The 16,323-nt window shown below is 46.6% G+C and overlaps 1 protein-coding gene across 10 annotated transcripts in view; it reads left to right on the forward strand.

Moving 5' to 3' along the window:
- The first annotated feature begins 245 nt into the window (after positions 1–245).
- DOCK7 (dedicator of cytokinesis 7) overlaps positions 246–16,323 on the forward strand; it is a 168,536-nt gene continuing 152,458 nt past the window's right edge. For all 10 annotated transcript variants that reach the window (XR_012475470.1, XR_012475471.1, XM_074221272.1 and 7 more), the window contains exon 1: positions 246–329. Coding sequence is in view for 8 of the 10 variants with exons in the window: in XM_074221272.1 (XP_074077373.1) it covers positions 292–329 (38 nt within the window). In the remaining 2 variants the exon portion in view is untranslated. The remainder of the gene's footprint in view (positions 330–16,323) is intronic.

The following is a 16,323-nucleotide window of genomic DNA, read 5'->3' on the forward strand; positions in this document are numbered from 1 at the left end:
AGAGGGGAGGGTCGCGGCCGGGCCGGGCGGGGGCAGCCAGGTGGGCGCTGAGGAGGGAACGTGACTGCCTGGAGACGCTGAGCCCCGGGGTGCGGGCCCGGCAGCGATGGGGCGCCCGGCCCCCGGCCCGAGGAGGGGCGGCGCCCCGCAGCCGGCCCCGGCGCCCCCTCCCCTCCCCGCGCGGGGCGGGGCGGGCGGGGCGGCGCCTGCGCAGAGGGCGCGGCGGGGGCGGGGCGCGGGCGCGCGCGGCGGGGGGCGCGCAGGCCAGCGGCCGGGCCGGGCGCCGCAGCCATGGCGGAGCGCAGAGCCTTCGCGCAGAAGATCAGCAGGTAGAGCCGCCCCGCCCAGGGCCCCCCGCAGCCCCCCACCACAAAGGGGCGCCCCGGGCCCGGCCCCGGCCCGGCCCGGCCCGGCCCGCCCCGGCCCGGGCTGCACCCGCACTTAGGGGGCGCCTGCTGCATGCGGAGCGGGGCCGGGGCCGGGGCCGGGGCCGGGGCCGGGGCCGGGGCCGGGGCCGGGGCCGGGGCCGGGGCCGGGGCCGGGGCCGGGGCCGGGGCCGGGGGCGGGCCGGGGCCGGGGCCGGGGGCTCAGCGCCCGCAGACCCCCGGGGACCCTCCCGGAGGGCGGGGGGCGCCCCTGGGGCACAGCCCGGAGCTCGGGCTCCTGCGCGGGAGCCCCCCGGGCGCTGGGGGCGGCGGGGGCCGGACCCCGGAGCCCGGACCCGGGGCGCCGCCCCCTCCCCACTCTCCCCGCCCTCGCCCTCTCCTCCCATCTTGGCTCCGCCGCGGCCCCCCACATCCCCTCCCCCTCAGGGCCCCCCCTCCCCATGGGGCCCCCCGATTCCGGGGCCCCCGGGGGGCTCCCCCTCGTCAGGGAGGTCGGTGGCCGACTCGGCCTTCCCACCTCACACCTGCCTCTGGCACGTGCCCACACGGGCACATGCCGACATGCTACATGCATGCCCGGACCCCTGGTCCTCCCCCATGCCACCCCGGACCTCCCTGGCGGTCACCCTTCCTCACTGCCCCGCCGATCCGCCGCCCCTCCGGGCCGCCCCTGCCCAGCCCTGGGCCCCCACGCTGCCCCCACTCTGCCCGGCTCCCACCCTCCTCCTCCTCTCTCCTTCACATGGGTCGGATGGAGCAGGAGAGAACCACAGACCCTCACGGACATTCCGGCGGCCTTTCTGTACATGTTCTCCAGCTGCCCTCCCCTAGAGGCTCCTCACTTCTCTGCCAACCCCACGGGGGCCTTTCCAGCCCTTTGTACCTCCCCCTGCCCTCCTGGGGTCCCTCTGCCCCTCATCCCAAGGTCCTCACCTCCAATTCTACTAAAATCTTTGAGGCCCTCCAGCTGGAGCTCTCTCTTTGCTCCTCAGGGCTCTCTGAGGAGATGCCCCATTCTCCTTGTCCATGCCCCCCTGCATCTCCCCAGACCTGAAGAGATCCTCCCGGGCGCCTGCCAACCCTGCTCCCTGGCATCCTGTCTCTTTCCTCCCTAGCATGGGACAGTTGGTGCTTCCACATCTTCCCCCTCCCTTTCTCCTCTGCCTTCTGACCCTGTCCTTCCATCGCCCAGTGACCCATGATTTCTTCCTTGCCAGACAGTGGAAGACCGAGTGGCAGACCATGCCAGCGTCTTTGCCCAGAAAACCCTTATTTACAGGTCATGAAGAGTCAGACGTGACCAAAGGCCTGAATGACAACGAAAATGACCATTCTCCATCTTCCTCCTTCTTGCACTCACCCTCTGAAGGGCCAGTGTTGCCCCTTTTCTGGGTTCCATGACACTTCTCCCTCCTGGCTCTCTTTCTACCCATCTGCTTTCCCTGACTCTCTCTCTTTTGCTGAGTCTTCTTCCAGATCATGACCAATACATATTGGAGTTTCCCAGGGGTCTCTCCTGGGCACTAATTTCCCTTTTTACTAGTGGTTTTTAAGTTGGGATCTTTGAACTTAATTAAATGTTTTCAAAAAGCAATTTTAATGATGAATTTTGGGATAATTTATTTCCTTCATAATCCTAAACATAGTATACATTTTACAAGATTGTTCTGAGGAGTCCACAGACTTGAAGACTGGGGTTGGGGGCTTAGGTGTCTAGGACACAAGAAAAGGTTAGGAGCCCCTGCTGTGTAGTGTCTTGCTTGGGGATCCCATCAGCTTCCGTGGGTTCAGTCATTGTTGTTGTTCAGTTGTGTCTGACTGTGTGACCCCCCAGACCACACTGGGTCCTCCACTATATCCTAAAGCCTGTCCGAACTCACGTTCGTTGCTTCCATGATACGATCTCACCATCTCAGCCTCTGCCAGCCCCTTCTCCTTTGGCCTTCAGTCTTTCCCAGTGAGTCCCATCTTCTCATGATCTGGCCTAAGAGTTTAAGCTTCAGCTTCAATATTTGACCTTCCAGTGAATAGTCAGAATTCCTCTAAGTCTTGATTGATTGGATCTCCTGGCTGTCCAAGGGCTTCTCAAAAGGCTTCTCTCCCATTTCCAAAGCAGCAGTGCTGCAATGCTCAGCTTTCTCTAGAGTCCAACTCTCAGTTGTCCTCTGCTACCAGAAAATCCACAGCTTTGGCTCTTGGAGCTATAGCTGTAGCAGCAAGGTGGGATCCCTGCCTTTTAGTATGTGCCCAGACAGGCCATAACTTGGCTTGCAAGGAGCAAGTATCTTTTAATTTCATGGCACTAGGCTCTAGCTACAGTGATTTTTGAGCCCCAAATATAAAATCTGACCCTGCATCCATTTCTTCTTCTTCCTCTTTTTTGCCAGGAAGTGATGGGACCAGTTGTCAAGATATTTATTTTTTTGATGTTCAGCAGTAAGTTTTCACCTTCACTAAGTGTCTTCTTAATTCTTCTTCACTTGCTGCCAGCAGAGAGGTCTTATCTCATATCTGGGTTCTAGCTTTTGATTAGTCCATAGTTCACCAGTTAATGCTCTGTGCCTAAGTCAAATAAGTAAGGTGACAGCCTTGTGCTCCTTCTCCAATATTGGACCTATCCGTTCCATATTTGGTTGTAACTGTTGCTTCTTGGCCTGCATACAGGTTCCTCAGTCAGGGAAGAGGATCTGCCCCTCACCGATCCTCCTGTGTGTGATCCCCACAGGCAAAGGCTTTGGTGAAGTAATGAAGCAGAAGTAAATGTTTTTCTGGAACTCCCTTACTTTCTCCATAGTCCAACAAATGTTGGCAATTTGGTCTCTAGTTCCTCTGCTGATAATTCTTGGTTCCCATATTGCTGAAGCCCAGTTTGCAGAATCTTAAGCATAACCTTGCTGGTGTGTGAAATGAGTACGGTTGTTCGGGAATTTGGACATTCGTTGGCAGGGTCCTTCTTTAGGATTGGGATGTCCATGGATCTTCCCCAATCCAGTGACCCCCGTGGAGTTTTCCAAATTTGTTGGCTTATGGAGGGCAACTTACCAGAATTTTAAATAGCTCAACTTTCACTAGCTTATTGTTAGCAATGCTTCCTAAGACCCAGTTCTTTTGTGTTCCTGTTACCTCTTAATCTTTTCTGCTTGTTAAATCTGTTATTTTTGTCTTTTGAATGAAACATTCCCTTGATATATCTAATTTTCTTGAAGAGATCTCCTGTCTTTCCCATACTATTGTTTTCTTCTATTTCTTTGCATTTCTCATTTAAGAAAGCCTTCCAATCTCCTTGCTATTCTCTGGAATCCTTTGTTCTGTTATTCCCTCTATGAAAATGATTCCCAGAGCCATTTTTCCAGCCCTGACCTGTTTTCTAAGCTCCAGTGTGATATCATTAGTTGCCTGTGGGACATCTTCAACGATATGTCCCATAGACCCCTCTCTTTCTCTCCCAGGTCCTTCCCTCTTCTTACCTTCACTGTTGCTATGGAGGGCTCACTGTCGAGTAAACATCCTGGATTCTCCCTCACCCCCCATTGTCTTCTCTTGCCCGCAGAGGGTAGACCCTCACCATCTCAGGTCGGATTATTGCAGTGGCCTCCTGCCTGCCCACCTCCAGTCTCTTCCCACTCCAGCCCACCCTCCACCCCAGGGGAGGGGTCTGAGTCTGACCTTGTCATCCCCTAATTATAAACTCAAGTTTTAAAATCTGATCCCTTGCTGTCTTTATAATCTTTTTACATTTACTTCCCTTCACATGTTTTAATGATCCAGCAACACCTGCCTTCCTCCCATTCTTCAAAGATAATTCTCCATCTGCCAACTCTGCTTTTCACTGCCTGTCCCTGGGCCCAGAACACACTCGTCACCAGTCTCTACTTGAATATACACGATGGTGGACGAAATCCTCACAAATAGATAATCAGAGCATTGGAGCTGAAGGGGACCTTAGTTTATCTCATCCAAGTCCATTTTACTGACCAGGACTACCTGAGGCCCAGAGGCATTCAGTGATGGTTCAGGGTCCCACAGGCACGGAGGGCCTCTGCCAAGCCCTTGGATCTTCAGACATCTCCAGCCTAGATCCACCTTCCTTGTATTTTGTATTTCTCATCCTCTCTGCCCTCTTTCCCCTCTGCTGATAAGAGTCCCAACTTGTCTGCACTGGAGGCTGCATGGGGGTCCCTGAGCCCCCCCCCCCCCAGTTTTATGCCTTCTATAGTGAGTGATCATCCCAGGGGGGCGGGGAGGCTTTTAGGAAAGGGGACTCACTAAGGAGCCTATTCTATTTTGTGATAGCAGCCAGGTAGAATGTCAAATTCCTTTCCAGGAGACCATGATCTTCTGGGCTGACCTGCAGATTCTCCTGTGCTCCTTCAACAGAGAGGGATAGCTAAGACTTGAACCAATATGATCTCATTTGATCCTCACAGCAACCCTGGGAGGTAGGGGCTAACATTATCCCCTTTTTACATAGGAGGAAACTGAGGCAGGTAGAGGTAAGGTGACTTGCTCAGGGTCACAAGGCTAATCATTGTCTCAGGAAGGATTTGAATTCAAGTCTTCCTGACTCCAGACCTGGTGTTGTAGCCACTGTGCCACTTAAAGATTTAATGCTGAAATTTTACAGACATTGGGACTGAGACCCAGACAAGGAGAAGGAAAAATGGCTTTGAGAGAGAGAGAGAGGTCTAATCTACAGATTTTAGTCAAGGGAAAGAACACTCTTTGAAGATCTAGTCAGAGAAAGTAGCATAAACAAAACCAGCGAACTTCTCACCCTGCCAGCTGGCGTTCATCTTTCTTTGGAGAGACTTTCTGTTTCTGTTTGACGACTGGTCCCTAGCTTTCCCTTGTCTCAGCTTCCTTTTGTCTTATTCCTCATTTTATCACTTCACCTTTTAGCTTCATGTTTTGAGTTTTGTCCCTTTCCATTTGAAAATCACCGTTTTTCTTAAACTTTGTGTTTTGAAGATAAAATTTGTGTTTTATAATTTTTCCCTCTTTTTTCTGTGTCCATTAGGTATTGTGATAACCATAAATGCAAACTGTTGGGGTGGCTTGTATGTGTTCTCCTGGAATTGCTAAGTCTCATTAAAAAAATTCTGTTTAATATATTTTTTCCTAGCTTAGATTTGTGACATTATTAGGTAAATATTCAAAGGAAAAATAAGGCGCATTTAAAGTTTTAAAACCCTTAAGTAAATTGCTGAGTATTATAACATGGACCATGGGAAGATAGGCAAGAAATAGACATTGTCTGTTAACTCGGACAGAAGCAGCTGACCATGCTGACCTGGGGACGTGTGCGACACACATATCCAGGCAGCACAGGAGGCATGTCTGGCAGTATGGGACATACCGAGCATCTTCTGGGCTGTGTGGAGTAACTGGATCTGGATTGGTTTTAGGAGAGAAGGATTCCAGGTGGGAGTGAGTCAGATGGAGCTTTCAGATGGACATGGGCCTCAGCCTGGTGAAGAGGAGGGGACGGATGGTTATAGGAGCGCTGAAATCTTGGAAGGGAGAAAGGCTTGCCTTCCTGTCTTTCCCATACTATTGTTTTCTTCTATTTCTTTGCATTTATCATTTAAGAAAACCTTCTAATCTCCTTGCTATTCTCTGGAATCCTTTGTTCAGTGAGTGATTCATGGTCACAGACATGGATGGATGGGGACTGGATTAAGGCCCTCCCAGGATAGGGAAGTTCCTCTCATCTCCCAAGTGGGTCAGCACCTTCTCGCCTCCCAGGCTACGTCTGGAGGAGGCCTGGGTGTGATAGAACAAGGAGGAGGGAAGCATTTGAATTGGGCAGGAAGCATCTGGGAGAGTCAGGAGATGGCCCCTTCCCTATTCCTGTCTATTGTGCTGTGGAACACCCTGGGGTTGGCTCTCTGCTGGTGAGGGAGCTGAGATCACCCCTATTTTACAGAGAAGAACCCTGAGGCAGGTCAGACTACCCACCTAGTAGGTAGGGTCTGAGGTAGGATTCCGTCTTGGTTCTCCTCAGATCAAGCTTACCTGTCTGTGGGTGTATCTGCCATGAAATAGGGGCAAGTCCCCCACCATCTCTGAGCCTCAGCTTGTTAGCCTAAAATGAGGATGCTGAGAATTGTACTGTGTATATGCCAGCGAGATGTGGGGAAAGTACTAAAAGCATGGGACCTGTTAGTTGTGAAGTGCTGTCTGTTTGGGAGGCCCTCTAGATCGGGTGTCCAGTCCAACACCCCCTGGGGAATCCTGGCCCAGCTTCCCAGAGTCTACAGTCTGGCCTTCCAGCCTAGTCAGGGGCTTAAATCTCTGTGGTCTGGCTCCCTCCTCTTGTCTCCCTCACCCCCCATTCATGGTTTCCCTTTTGGGTCCTGGCTACTCCTGGAGGTGCCACCCATCCCATTTTCTGCTCCCTCTGCACCTGGAGCTAAGCCTTGAACTTCCTTCCAAGGTCAGCTCCAGCCCTGCCTTCTGGGGTGGGGGAATCTTTTCTGGTCCTCGATCTTTCCTGAAACCAGTTGCACAGACTTTGGATCCTGCCAGTAGAATGGAAGCTTCTGGAGGGCTGCTGACCAGATTGTTTTTGTCTGTGCATCCATAGCACAGTGTACACAGTATACTTAAGCACAGTAGGTGCTTAAGAAATGTTTGTGGAATTGAACAGACATGGTTTTATTTTAAACTTAAATATTTGACCTTTTGTGTTAAAGAACAGGAGAAATGAAGCAAGTGTAGTGGTGTGACTTGGCTGGCCCAGCTCAGACCTTTATTACTATTTAGAGTGTTTGATGATTTCCATTCATTGTTTAATCTGGGAAATGGGATTTTTTTCCTCCTGCCTTACTAAATGTTCCTCGATGATGGCTGGAATTTGTGGTGTGAGGGGCAAACCAGGTGGTGCAATGGATAGAGCACTGGTCCTGGAGTCAGGAGGACCTGAGTTCAAATGGGACTTCAGACAATAATTACCTAATCATGTGACCTTGGGCAAGTCATTTAACTCCACTGCCTTACAAAAACCAAGAGAAAAAAATTATGATATGATGTAAGATCAATTTGGGAACCAAATTTTTCTCCAAACTTAGGAAGCTTGGCTTTTTACTGACATCTTTAATTAATTTATGAAGATTATTGCAGTCAGTCAACAGACATTTCTTAATTGCTCACTATCTTCCATGAGATGGAATTTCAAAGAAAGGAAAATTCTCCCCAACTCCTGCCTCTGGGTATTCCCATTCTCCAGGGGAATCACCACATGGAAATGATCAGGCCGAGAGTGGGGTCTTTGGGAAGCTTCTCTCTGAGGGAGGGGCCTGGCTCAGACCTTGAGCTTGGGTCTTGCCTTCTCTGTTCCTTCTTAGAGACTCTGACCCTGCCAGAAGCCTCTGACCAGCCCCTTTGTCCTGATGTGTTTTTCAGCCATCCAAGATTAATGCTTGGTTGTTTGAGAATATACTTGGGAGAATCCTTGAGTCTGCCCTTTGATGTTCAGGAGGGAGCACTGATTAAAAGGCTTAACAAGCTAGATGAGGTGCCCTTTCTGGGGGGTCCAGGGTTCACAGTGTGCAAGAGATTGATGCATAGGCTGGGCAGTCAGCTTCCCGAAGGATGTAGACGCCACCGTGGCTTGTTTCTCCATTGTCAGTCTCTGGCCGACTTGAATGTTTCCAGTGAAATCATAGGTTGGGATTGAAGCTTTTCTGGTAGTCTGGTCCAGACAGGCTCAGTAGTCAGAGATTTGTGCCGATGTTGCAAAATAACTTCAAATTGTGTATTTTCAACTTGGACCTCATAATGTGAGTTTATTTATCTTTTCTTTTCTCCCCTAACATTTTTCATAGTACAGTAGTTATTCTAGACTTTGTCTTATTTCCTCAAACTCTTATTTCTTTCCTGTCTTTTCTCCTTCTTAGCAGATAATCTTACCTCAGACATTTGGAAAATGTTATTATTTTCATGGACTCCTTTAAAGAGTCTCCATCTTTCACTGTACATTTTGCTGACTCCCATTTTTTTTTTTATCATCATTTCTTTAGTCTCAGAGGAATAGATTGTCTTTGCTAAAGCTAGAGCCTGCATTTGTACTGTGGATCCACTTCTTTCCTACTTTCTCCAGATCTTGAGCTATCTCATAGTTATCCCTCATGTTTCTAATATCTGTAATTTTTTTCTTTCCTATGGACTTTCCCCTTTAGATCATTAAATCTTTAGATTTAAATCCTTTAGGTCTTAGGTTTTCCCCATCACTAAAATAGCTTCATTTGAGTCTGCTGCTCTTTCTAGTGACCATTCAATCATTTTCTTTCTTCCTTCCTGCACAATAATATTCCATTGATCAGTTCACAATGCAACCAACAGCTTATTAGTGTCCCAATTTTCCCACATCCCCTCCAATAGCCAGAATCCCCCCCCATATTAGCCAATCTTATAAGTGTGAGGTGGCCTCATATTTCATTAATGTGCTTTTCTCTGATCACTAATGACTTGGAGGATTTCATATGACTATAGATAGCTTTGCTTTTTTTTTTGTCTGAAAACTGTTAACCATTTATCAGTTGGGGAATGACTTTATAAATTTGACTCAGTTTTCTCTATATTTGAGAAATGAAGCATTTATCAGAGATATTTGTTTTAAAATCCCTCTACCCCAGTTTTCTGCTTTCCTTATATTTGGTTTTGTTTGTACAAAACCTTTTTAATTGTGTGTAATCAAAATGATCTGTTTTACATTTTGTAATGCTCTCTATATCTTCTTTGGTCTCAAATTCATCCCTTTTCCATAAGTCTGACAGATGAATTAGTCTATGTTCTCTTAATTTGCTTTTGGCATCACCCTTTATGTTTAAATCAAGTACCCATTTTGACCTTATCTTGGTCTGTGGTGGGAGATGTTTGTCTATACCTAGTTTCTGCCAGACTGTGTTTCAATTTTCCAAGAAGTTTTGTCAAATAATGAGATTTTTTTTTTACAAGCTTACATGGTCATTTACTATAATGTAATTTGTCCTTCATCTTCCACTGATCTACCACTCTATCTTTTTTCAGGATAAATAAAAGTTTTCTGAGATCCAGGACTCCTTGGCCTTTGTGCAGCCTCCACCTCCTTGACCGAGTGCTTCTGACAAATCCAGAGCTTCCTCTTTGACTCCCTTTCTCTGTTCCCATCTCTCTGCAGCTCCCCATTCCTGCTTGTCCCCAGTCTGCACAGCTTCCATAGAACCACCCACAGTTCTTTGTTTCTTCTTTGAGGCCATAGAGTCCCGTGGCTTCAGCCGTGGCAAGTTAACAGTTGCTCCAGAATGTGGCTTGGATCTCTTCTGGCACTAGCTTTCTCTGGTTTTTCTTCCTCCCTCCCAGAGTACCCCAGCTCCTTCCTTTTCTGATCTGCCCGGAGACCTGCGGCAGGCAGGACCCCCCTCCCTCCCCAGCTTGTCTGGTGAGTGACACTTAAACAGAGAGCTTTCCTCAGGGGTCATGAAGACCAAGGGAAGGGGCTCACAGCAGAGTAGTGCTTTTTTTTCCATCCCCCCACCCTGGTTACATGCAAAAATAAATTTCAGCGTTCACTTCCAAAATCTTGAGTCCCAGATTTTTTCCTTTCCTCCCACCCAGCTCCCCCTCATTTACTCGGTATAAGTTTAAAATGTGTTGTCATAAAAGATCTTAGTAAAATGTTCCCCCCCAGAAAAAAGAAACCTCAAGAAAAAGAGTGAAAACAAAAAACCTGCTTCAATCTATATTCTGACCCCCTCAGCTCTGTCTTTGGGATGACTAGTCTTCTTCATCCTAAGTCCTTCAGAGTTCTCTGGGATCCCAGCATTGCTGAGAGCAGGTGGATCAATCACAGCTGATCCTCCTGCATATTACTGATATGTTGTATCTGCTCACGGAAGTTTTTTACTGAGAGTATCCTGTTCTTCATTTCCCATGACAGAGCAGCATTTCATCTCAATTCCACTCCACACGTTGTTCAGCCATTCCCCAAGCACAGGGCACTCCCTCGGGCTCCAGCTCCCCACCACCAGAAGAGAACCACTATAAATAGCCCTATATACAGTGAGTCTCTTTTCTTCTTGTATTTCCTCTCTTCTGGGATAGTCCTGGCTATGGCACCACTGGGCCAAAGAGTAGGCAAGGTTTGGCAGCCCCTTGGGCAAAGTTCGAAACTGCTCTACCAAATTATTGAACCATTTCACAACTCCTCCACCACGGCATCAAGGTCTCAATTTCCCTGCATCTCTGCCAAATTTTGTCCTATCTTAGCTTATCCAAGAGGTAGAAGGTTGTACCTCACAATCATTCCAACCCCTAGTTCTCCCATCAGTAATGAGTGGGGACATTTTTTAAAAAATGATTTAAATGGATTGCTTGTTGAAGGTAGTTCTTGAGGTGAGCATTGATGGAAACCGGGTTCTCAGCAGAGGAAGCAAAAAAAAGAGGTGAAGGCTGAGGAGCAGCAGGAAGACCGGCAGTGTGACTGAGCCATCGTGGGCATGATGGGGAGGGTGGGTGATGGAAAACTGGACTGCAGTGCCAAAGGCGACTAGGTGGTATTTGATTCTAGACATAATTGGGAGCCTCTAGACTTTGAGGAGGGGGACCTATGTAAGGAAGTTCTGTGCAGGAAGGCCTGGTCTGAGGGAAGATGAGCCTGGGAAACCAGGGGAAGGAAGATTGTTATATTATGGCAGCAAGTCTGCTTGGGTGTTAGTGCAGATGAGGAGTGAAGATGACCTGAGCCAGCCCAGCGACTTGGGGGTAGAGAGAAGGGCCAGGCGGTGCCAGGTCTCATGGCCATGCTTGGCAGCTGGATTTCTGCAGGTAGTTGGCCCTCTCAGCACAGTTTTATCTTGGATGACCCTGGCACAGTCTTTGCATTTCTCTCCCACTCCAGCCCATCCTCCACTTAGCTGTCAGAGGCCTGACCATGCCATCCCCACCCCCACCCACTCCTGGGGCTTCTATCACCTCCAGGATCCAATAGCAAGCCTCTGGATGTGTTCAGAGCCCTGAGGACCTCCCTTCACATCTCTCTGTCTTTTGTGATCTGTGTTACCAGACTCTGCCTGTTCCTTGACTGTATCTCCTGCATGGGCATCTTTTGGTACCATGCCTGCTGAGCTGGAGCCTCCCCCCTTCCCCCTTTCTGGTCTATCTGTCTGTAGCTAGTTTACCCATGGTGTTTGTCTGTGGTCTCCTCTGTTAGACTGGGAGCTTTGTATCTCCAGGGCCTAGCTCTGATTGACTGAAGTGTAGAGATGGATGTATTTGAAGAGAAGCACCTTTAGAAGTGGACCCTCTGACGCTGTCCAGTCTTGAAACATCTGTTAAGCACCTACTTTGTGCAAGGCAATGCCTATTCAGATACAAGAGACAGCCTTGCCCACAAAGAGTGACACCTCTCTTTTGACAGCAGTGTCCGGACCTTAGGATCACAAAAGAAGCCAGTTGTAGCAAAGTTAAGTTATCAAAATCAGTTTTTTCTTTTTAAAAAAAAATATTTATCTTTTCAGCCAGATGCACATGTATATTTTTAAGTTACAAAATTTCCTTGCACCCTCCCTTCCCACCCCGCTCCCTTCAGCGATGAACAGTCAGGTTAGCATTGTACATATATATTTTGATAAATATATTTACAGATTAGTCATTTTGGGATTGAGGAATTAAGATTAAGAGAAAGAGATACATAAGAGATAATTTTTATAAAGTATTCCTCAGATTCTGAAGGGTTGTTTTGTTTTTCTTCCCCTGGATGGGAATGGCATTGTCGAAAGCTGGTCTAATACAGTTACCCTAGCTCTCTGAACTACTGAGAGGAGCTGCTTCCATCAAGGTTGATCATCTCACAATGTACACAATCAGGGTACATTGTTTTCTTGGTTCTGCTCCCTTTGCTCAGCATCAGATCCTGTAAGGCATTCCATGCTTTTCCAGAGTCTGACTATTTATGGTTTCTTGTAGAACAATAGTACTCCATAACTTTCAGATACTATAACTTGTTTATCCATTCCCCAGTTGATGGGCATCCTCTCAGTTTCTAATTTTTTTGCCTCTACAAAAAAGAGCTGCTATGAATATTTTGGAACATGTGGGACTTTTCCCATTTTTTATGACAAGATCAATTTTAAAACGAGGAACCAAAAGGACAGGACATAGTTTTTGTATTGTATTCAGTAAAATAGAAAAGGGAGGATAATTTCGAAAAATAGTAATGTGATGGAATCCTTAAGCTATTGAGAGCCCCAAGCATGTGTGCGAGGCGTGAACTCCTCCTTGCTCTCCTGATAGCCCTTGTTTTCTGATTTCTCGGAGCCCTGAGTGTTGCCAGACCCTAGCTTGGACTCCTGTGGACTTCACTCATCCCAAGGGCTGGCAAAGGCCCAGGCTGATTCCCAGTGTAAACACCCCTCAGGATCATTTTTCCAGTTCTCTTGGTTTCTAATCCTAGTGGCGTTCATGCTTTCACTGCCTCCTCTGCCATTGGCTCCTTCTGTGTGAATGAGCCATCTCTGCTTTATTTTTTCCACATTTTCTTTGGGCCAGAGGCATTTCCTGCCTCCAGCTCACAACTATGAAGTGATTTCAAGATTTGCCCATCTTTTTACAGATGACATCTTATTTACTCCTCTCTTATACCATAGCAAAAGTACTAATCAAACTCTCCTCAGATCTCACTTTATTTGGCATGGGTGAGAAATAGGACTTAGCAAAAACTTCATCTCAAATTCTGGAATGGAATAGTTTGAGTGGAATTTTTTTAGCTTAGTTGTATTTTTGCAGGTTCCAATAACAATACTTCCAGCATGTCAAATTGTAAAAGGTTAAACTCTCCCATGATTTAGTTATTTGGTTTTTTAAAAATTATGTTCTCTGAGCTGTGGAGTCAGACTCAGGAACATCACAGTTTTCAAGGGAAGAAAGTTAGATGATGTTTAGGTTCACAAGGGATTCAGTGCTCAGATTCAGGCATTTGACGCCTCTTACCATGCTCCCCATTCACTAAACCATGTAGTATATGTGGGTCAACCACAGCATCCCAGGAGTCAGGATGCATCCTGGAGACCTCAGAATCATGTGATTGCTCAGTGTCTCCCAGAGGCTTGTTTTGGGGCCTCTGGAATCAGCTGAGAATCCAAGGCCTTGCTTTGCTCAGTAGCCTGATAGAGCTGCTGCTGCTGATCTGCTTTGTCTGGTTTAAAAGTAGCCCCATAGATGTGTAGGTGACCCCACAAAAACTGGCCTAGATGTGGGGCCTCCTGACTGAGGGTATCCCTGATGCTTCCTTAGAGTTTCCTTGGAATCACGGGATGAAGACATGTGAGCATTTTAGGGAAACTCCTCCCACATGACTTAGCCTGAATTTGAGAATAGGTAGTAATGCAGAAAATTAATTATATGAAGGGTGATGAATGTTTCCATTTTATGGGACTTTCCTGATCTTAAATTCTGATTTGGGAAACTCTCCCCTTGAAATAAATATTTGTGAGTAACAAATTCAGTCCTTGGAATCTGTTCCTATGTCTGTTTATATTTTGTAAAATCTGTTCATTTGTGAGTTTTTCAACTAAAGTTGATTTTTAGAAAAGTTGTGGAATTTGGAGGCTAAGATGACCTTCTTTCATTTAGCTTTTCTTTTTTGGCCAATTCCCATCTTGAAACTTATTTCTTTTTCTTCTCCTGCTGACCTGATTTTCTAAATTGGAGGGATTGGCAGCTGGCTCTGGGTCTGCCCTTGGCAGGCTGGAGTGCGGTGGAGGGGAGCGTCCTCAGCTCTTGGAGGCGGTGGCGTCTGGAAGTTGTAGTTGTGGGGTTGTGGGGATGCTGGAGAGGGAGGAGAGCTAGGGCTCTTTTCCAGGACACTAGTTATAGGTCATCATTTCATTGCCTCGTGATGGAATGGGTGCAGGGAGAGGTCTTTGGGAGAATCTGGGCCTGTGTCTAAGTAATACTAACAACTCAGATTTGTAAACTAAAAATGCTTTCCATATTTGATCTTATTTGAATCTCAGGACAGCTTCTTAATTTAACCAGTATTGATTGTTAGATGGAATTGCTCAGCTTACTTGAGATCAGCTCATAGGTTTATGCACTCTCTCTCTGCTTGCTTGGGGTCACTTTGGAGCTCTCTTAAGACCAGGACGTGGGCCGGTCCAGGGAAAGAACACTGGCTTTGGAGTCAGGGAGCTGTATGTGAACCCTAACTCTGCCCTGAATCTGGTGTGATCTTGGGGGCACTCACAAATACCTAGGGATGCAGATACAAGAAAGACGTTCCCCCTGTCACAGACACCATGTCATGTCATGTATGGCATGGGTTGGCGGAGAAGGGAACCAGATCAAAATTCATCTAAATACAGTAGAACACAAATAATATGAATATGTTTTTTATTGCTTTGAACCTCCAAGGAAAGAACCAGTGGAGTCTGAAGGCAGATTAAAGCACATTTTTTTCACTTTTTCCCCCTTTTTTGCAACATGGCTGGCTTGGAAATATATTTTGTGTATTTCCCATATATAATTGATATCACTTTTTGCCCTCACAATGCATAGGGGAGGTCTGGGAAGGAGGAAGAGAATTCAGAACTTAAAATTAAAAAAAAAAACAAATGTTAAAAACAAATAATAATTTTTAAAAGATATTAGTTACATGATGGAAAATACCATCCATACCCAGAGAAGGAACTTTGAAGTTTAAATGCAAACCAAAGCTTACTATCTTCAGTTTTTAAAAGCCGTTTTATGTATTGTGTTTTTTCTATTTTTTTCTTCTTTTTGGATTTAATTCTTCTTTCATGACATAATCAATATGAATCTATGTTTAGCATGGTTACACATGTAGAACCTGTATTAGATTGCTTTGTCAGGGGGAGGGGGGAGGGAAGGGAGAGAGAAAAATGCAAAACTCAAAACTGCCCCCCCAAAAGGTTGATGAAAACTACTGTTGTATGCAGATGGAAAAGCAAATAAATAAAAATATTTAAATTTTTAAAAAAGATAATAGTTTTAAAAAAATAGTATGTGGTTTTCCTGAGCTAATGTGGTCCACAGGGATCCTCTTGTTCGATTGAGTGGCACTCTTTCTATTTGAGTTTGTCACCACTGGTCAAGGGCATTTGAATGTTGAGGGACTTTGGCAGCTTTCTGCTTGCGTGTGTCAAAGATGGTTTTGACCCCCTTCCTTCCTGACTCTGAAGCCAGCTTTCTAGCCACCATGCCATGCCAACCTCACACAAACCACACATACAATATAAATCCTTAAATAGAAGGGAATTTGGTGAGGAGGCTGCTGGGGAGATGTGGAGGAGCCTCGTGTAGAATGAGCTTTGCAAAAACTGGCCTCACCAATGGCCTGCATAGAAAGAAGTGTGGGCTTGGAGAGATGACTTGGGGGTGAGGAGTATCCAGGTGTCAGAAAGTATCATTGGGAAGGGAAAGAGTGTGATAAAGCAAGCCAGTCTGGGGAAGGCTTCTTGTTGGTGGAGTTAATGGGTCGTGATAGAAGTAGAAATAAAAGGACATCAATAAAAATTGTTTTTAATACATAAAAGAAAAAATGTTCAGAAAGGAAGTCAAAAGAGCAATTTTATTTTACTACCTTATTAAATTTAAACTTTATGTAGCAGAAATTCACCATTTCATATACAATCCTCTTATTCTTTGAATTTTGAAATGTTTGGTTTTGTGGATGATTGTTAAATTTTTAGTAGAAAAGGAAAATAAACCTACAAGGTGACTCATTATCTATTCATTTGTTGGACCTTCTGGGCCAGGACCTGAAGCAGAGTGGGTGATGCTCTAACTCACATTTATGATAATGCTATTTTCATTGCATTGAATAATATGATAATATTTTACTATTTATGAAACCCTTCCTTAAAGAACAGATTCTCCGCCTCCCGTTCCCACCAGCTCCTCTGTTCTTCCTGGTGTCCTCTTCTAGAATCAGACCTTG

Source organism: Macrotis lagotis, chromosome 2 (assembly GCF_037893015.1).
Source record: "Macrotis lagotis isolate mMagLag1 chromosome 2, bilby.v1.9.chrom.fasta, whole genome shotgun sequence".
NCBI lineage: Eukaryota > Metazoa > Chordata > Mammalia > Peramelemorphia > Peramelidae > Macrotis > Macrotis lagotis.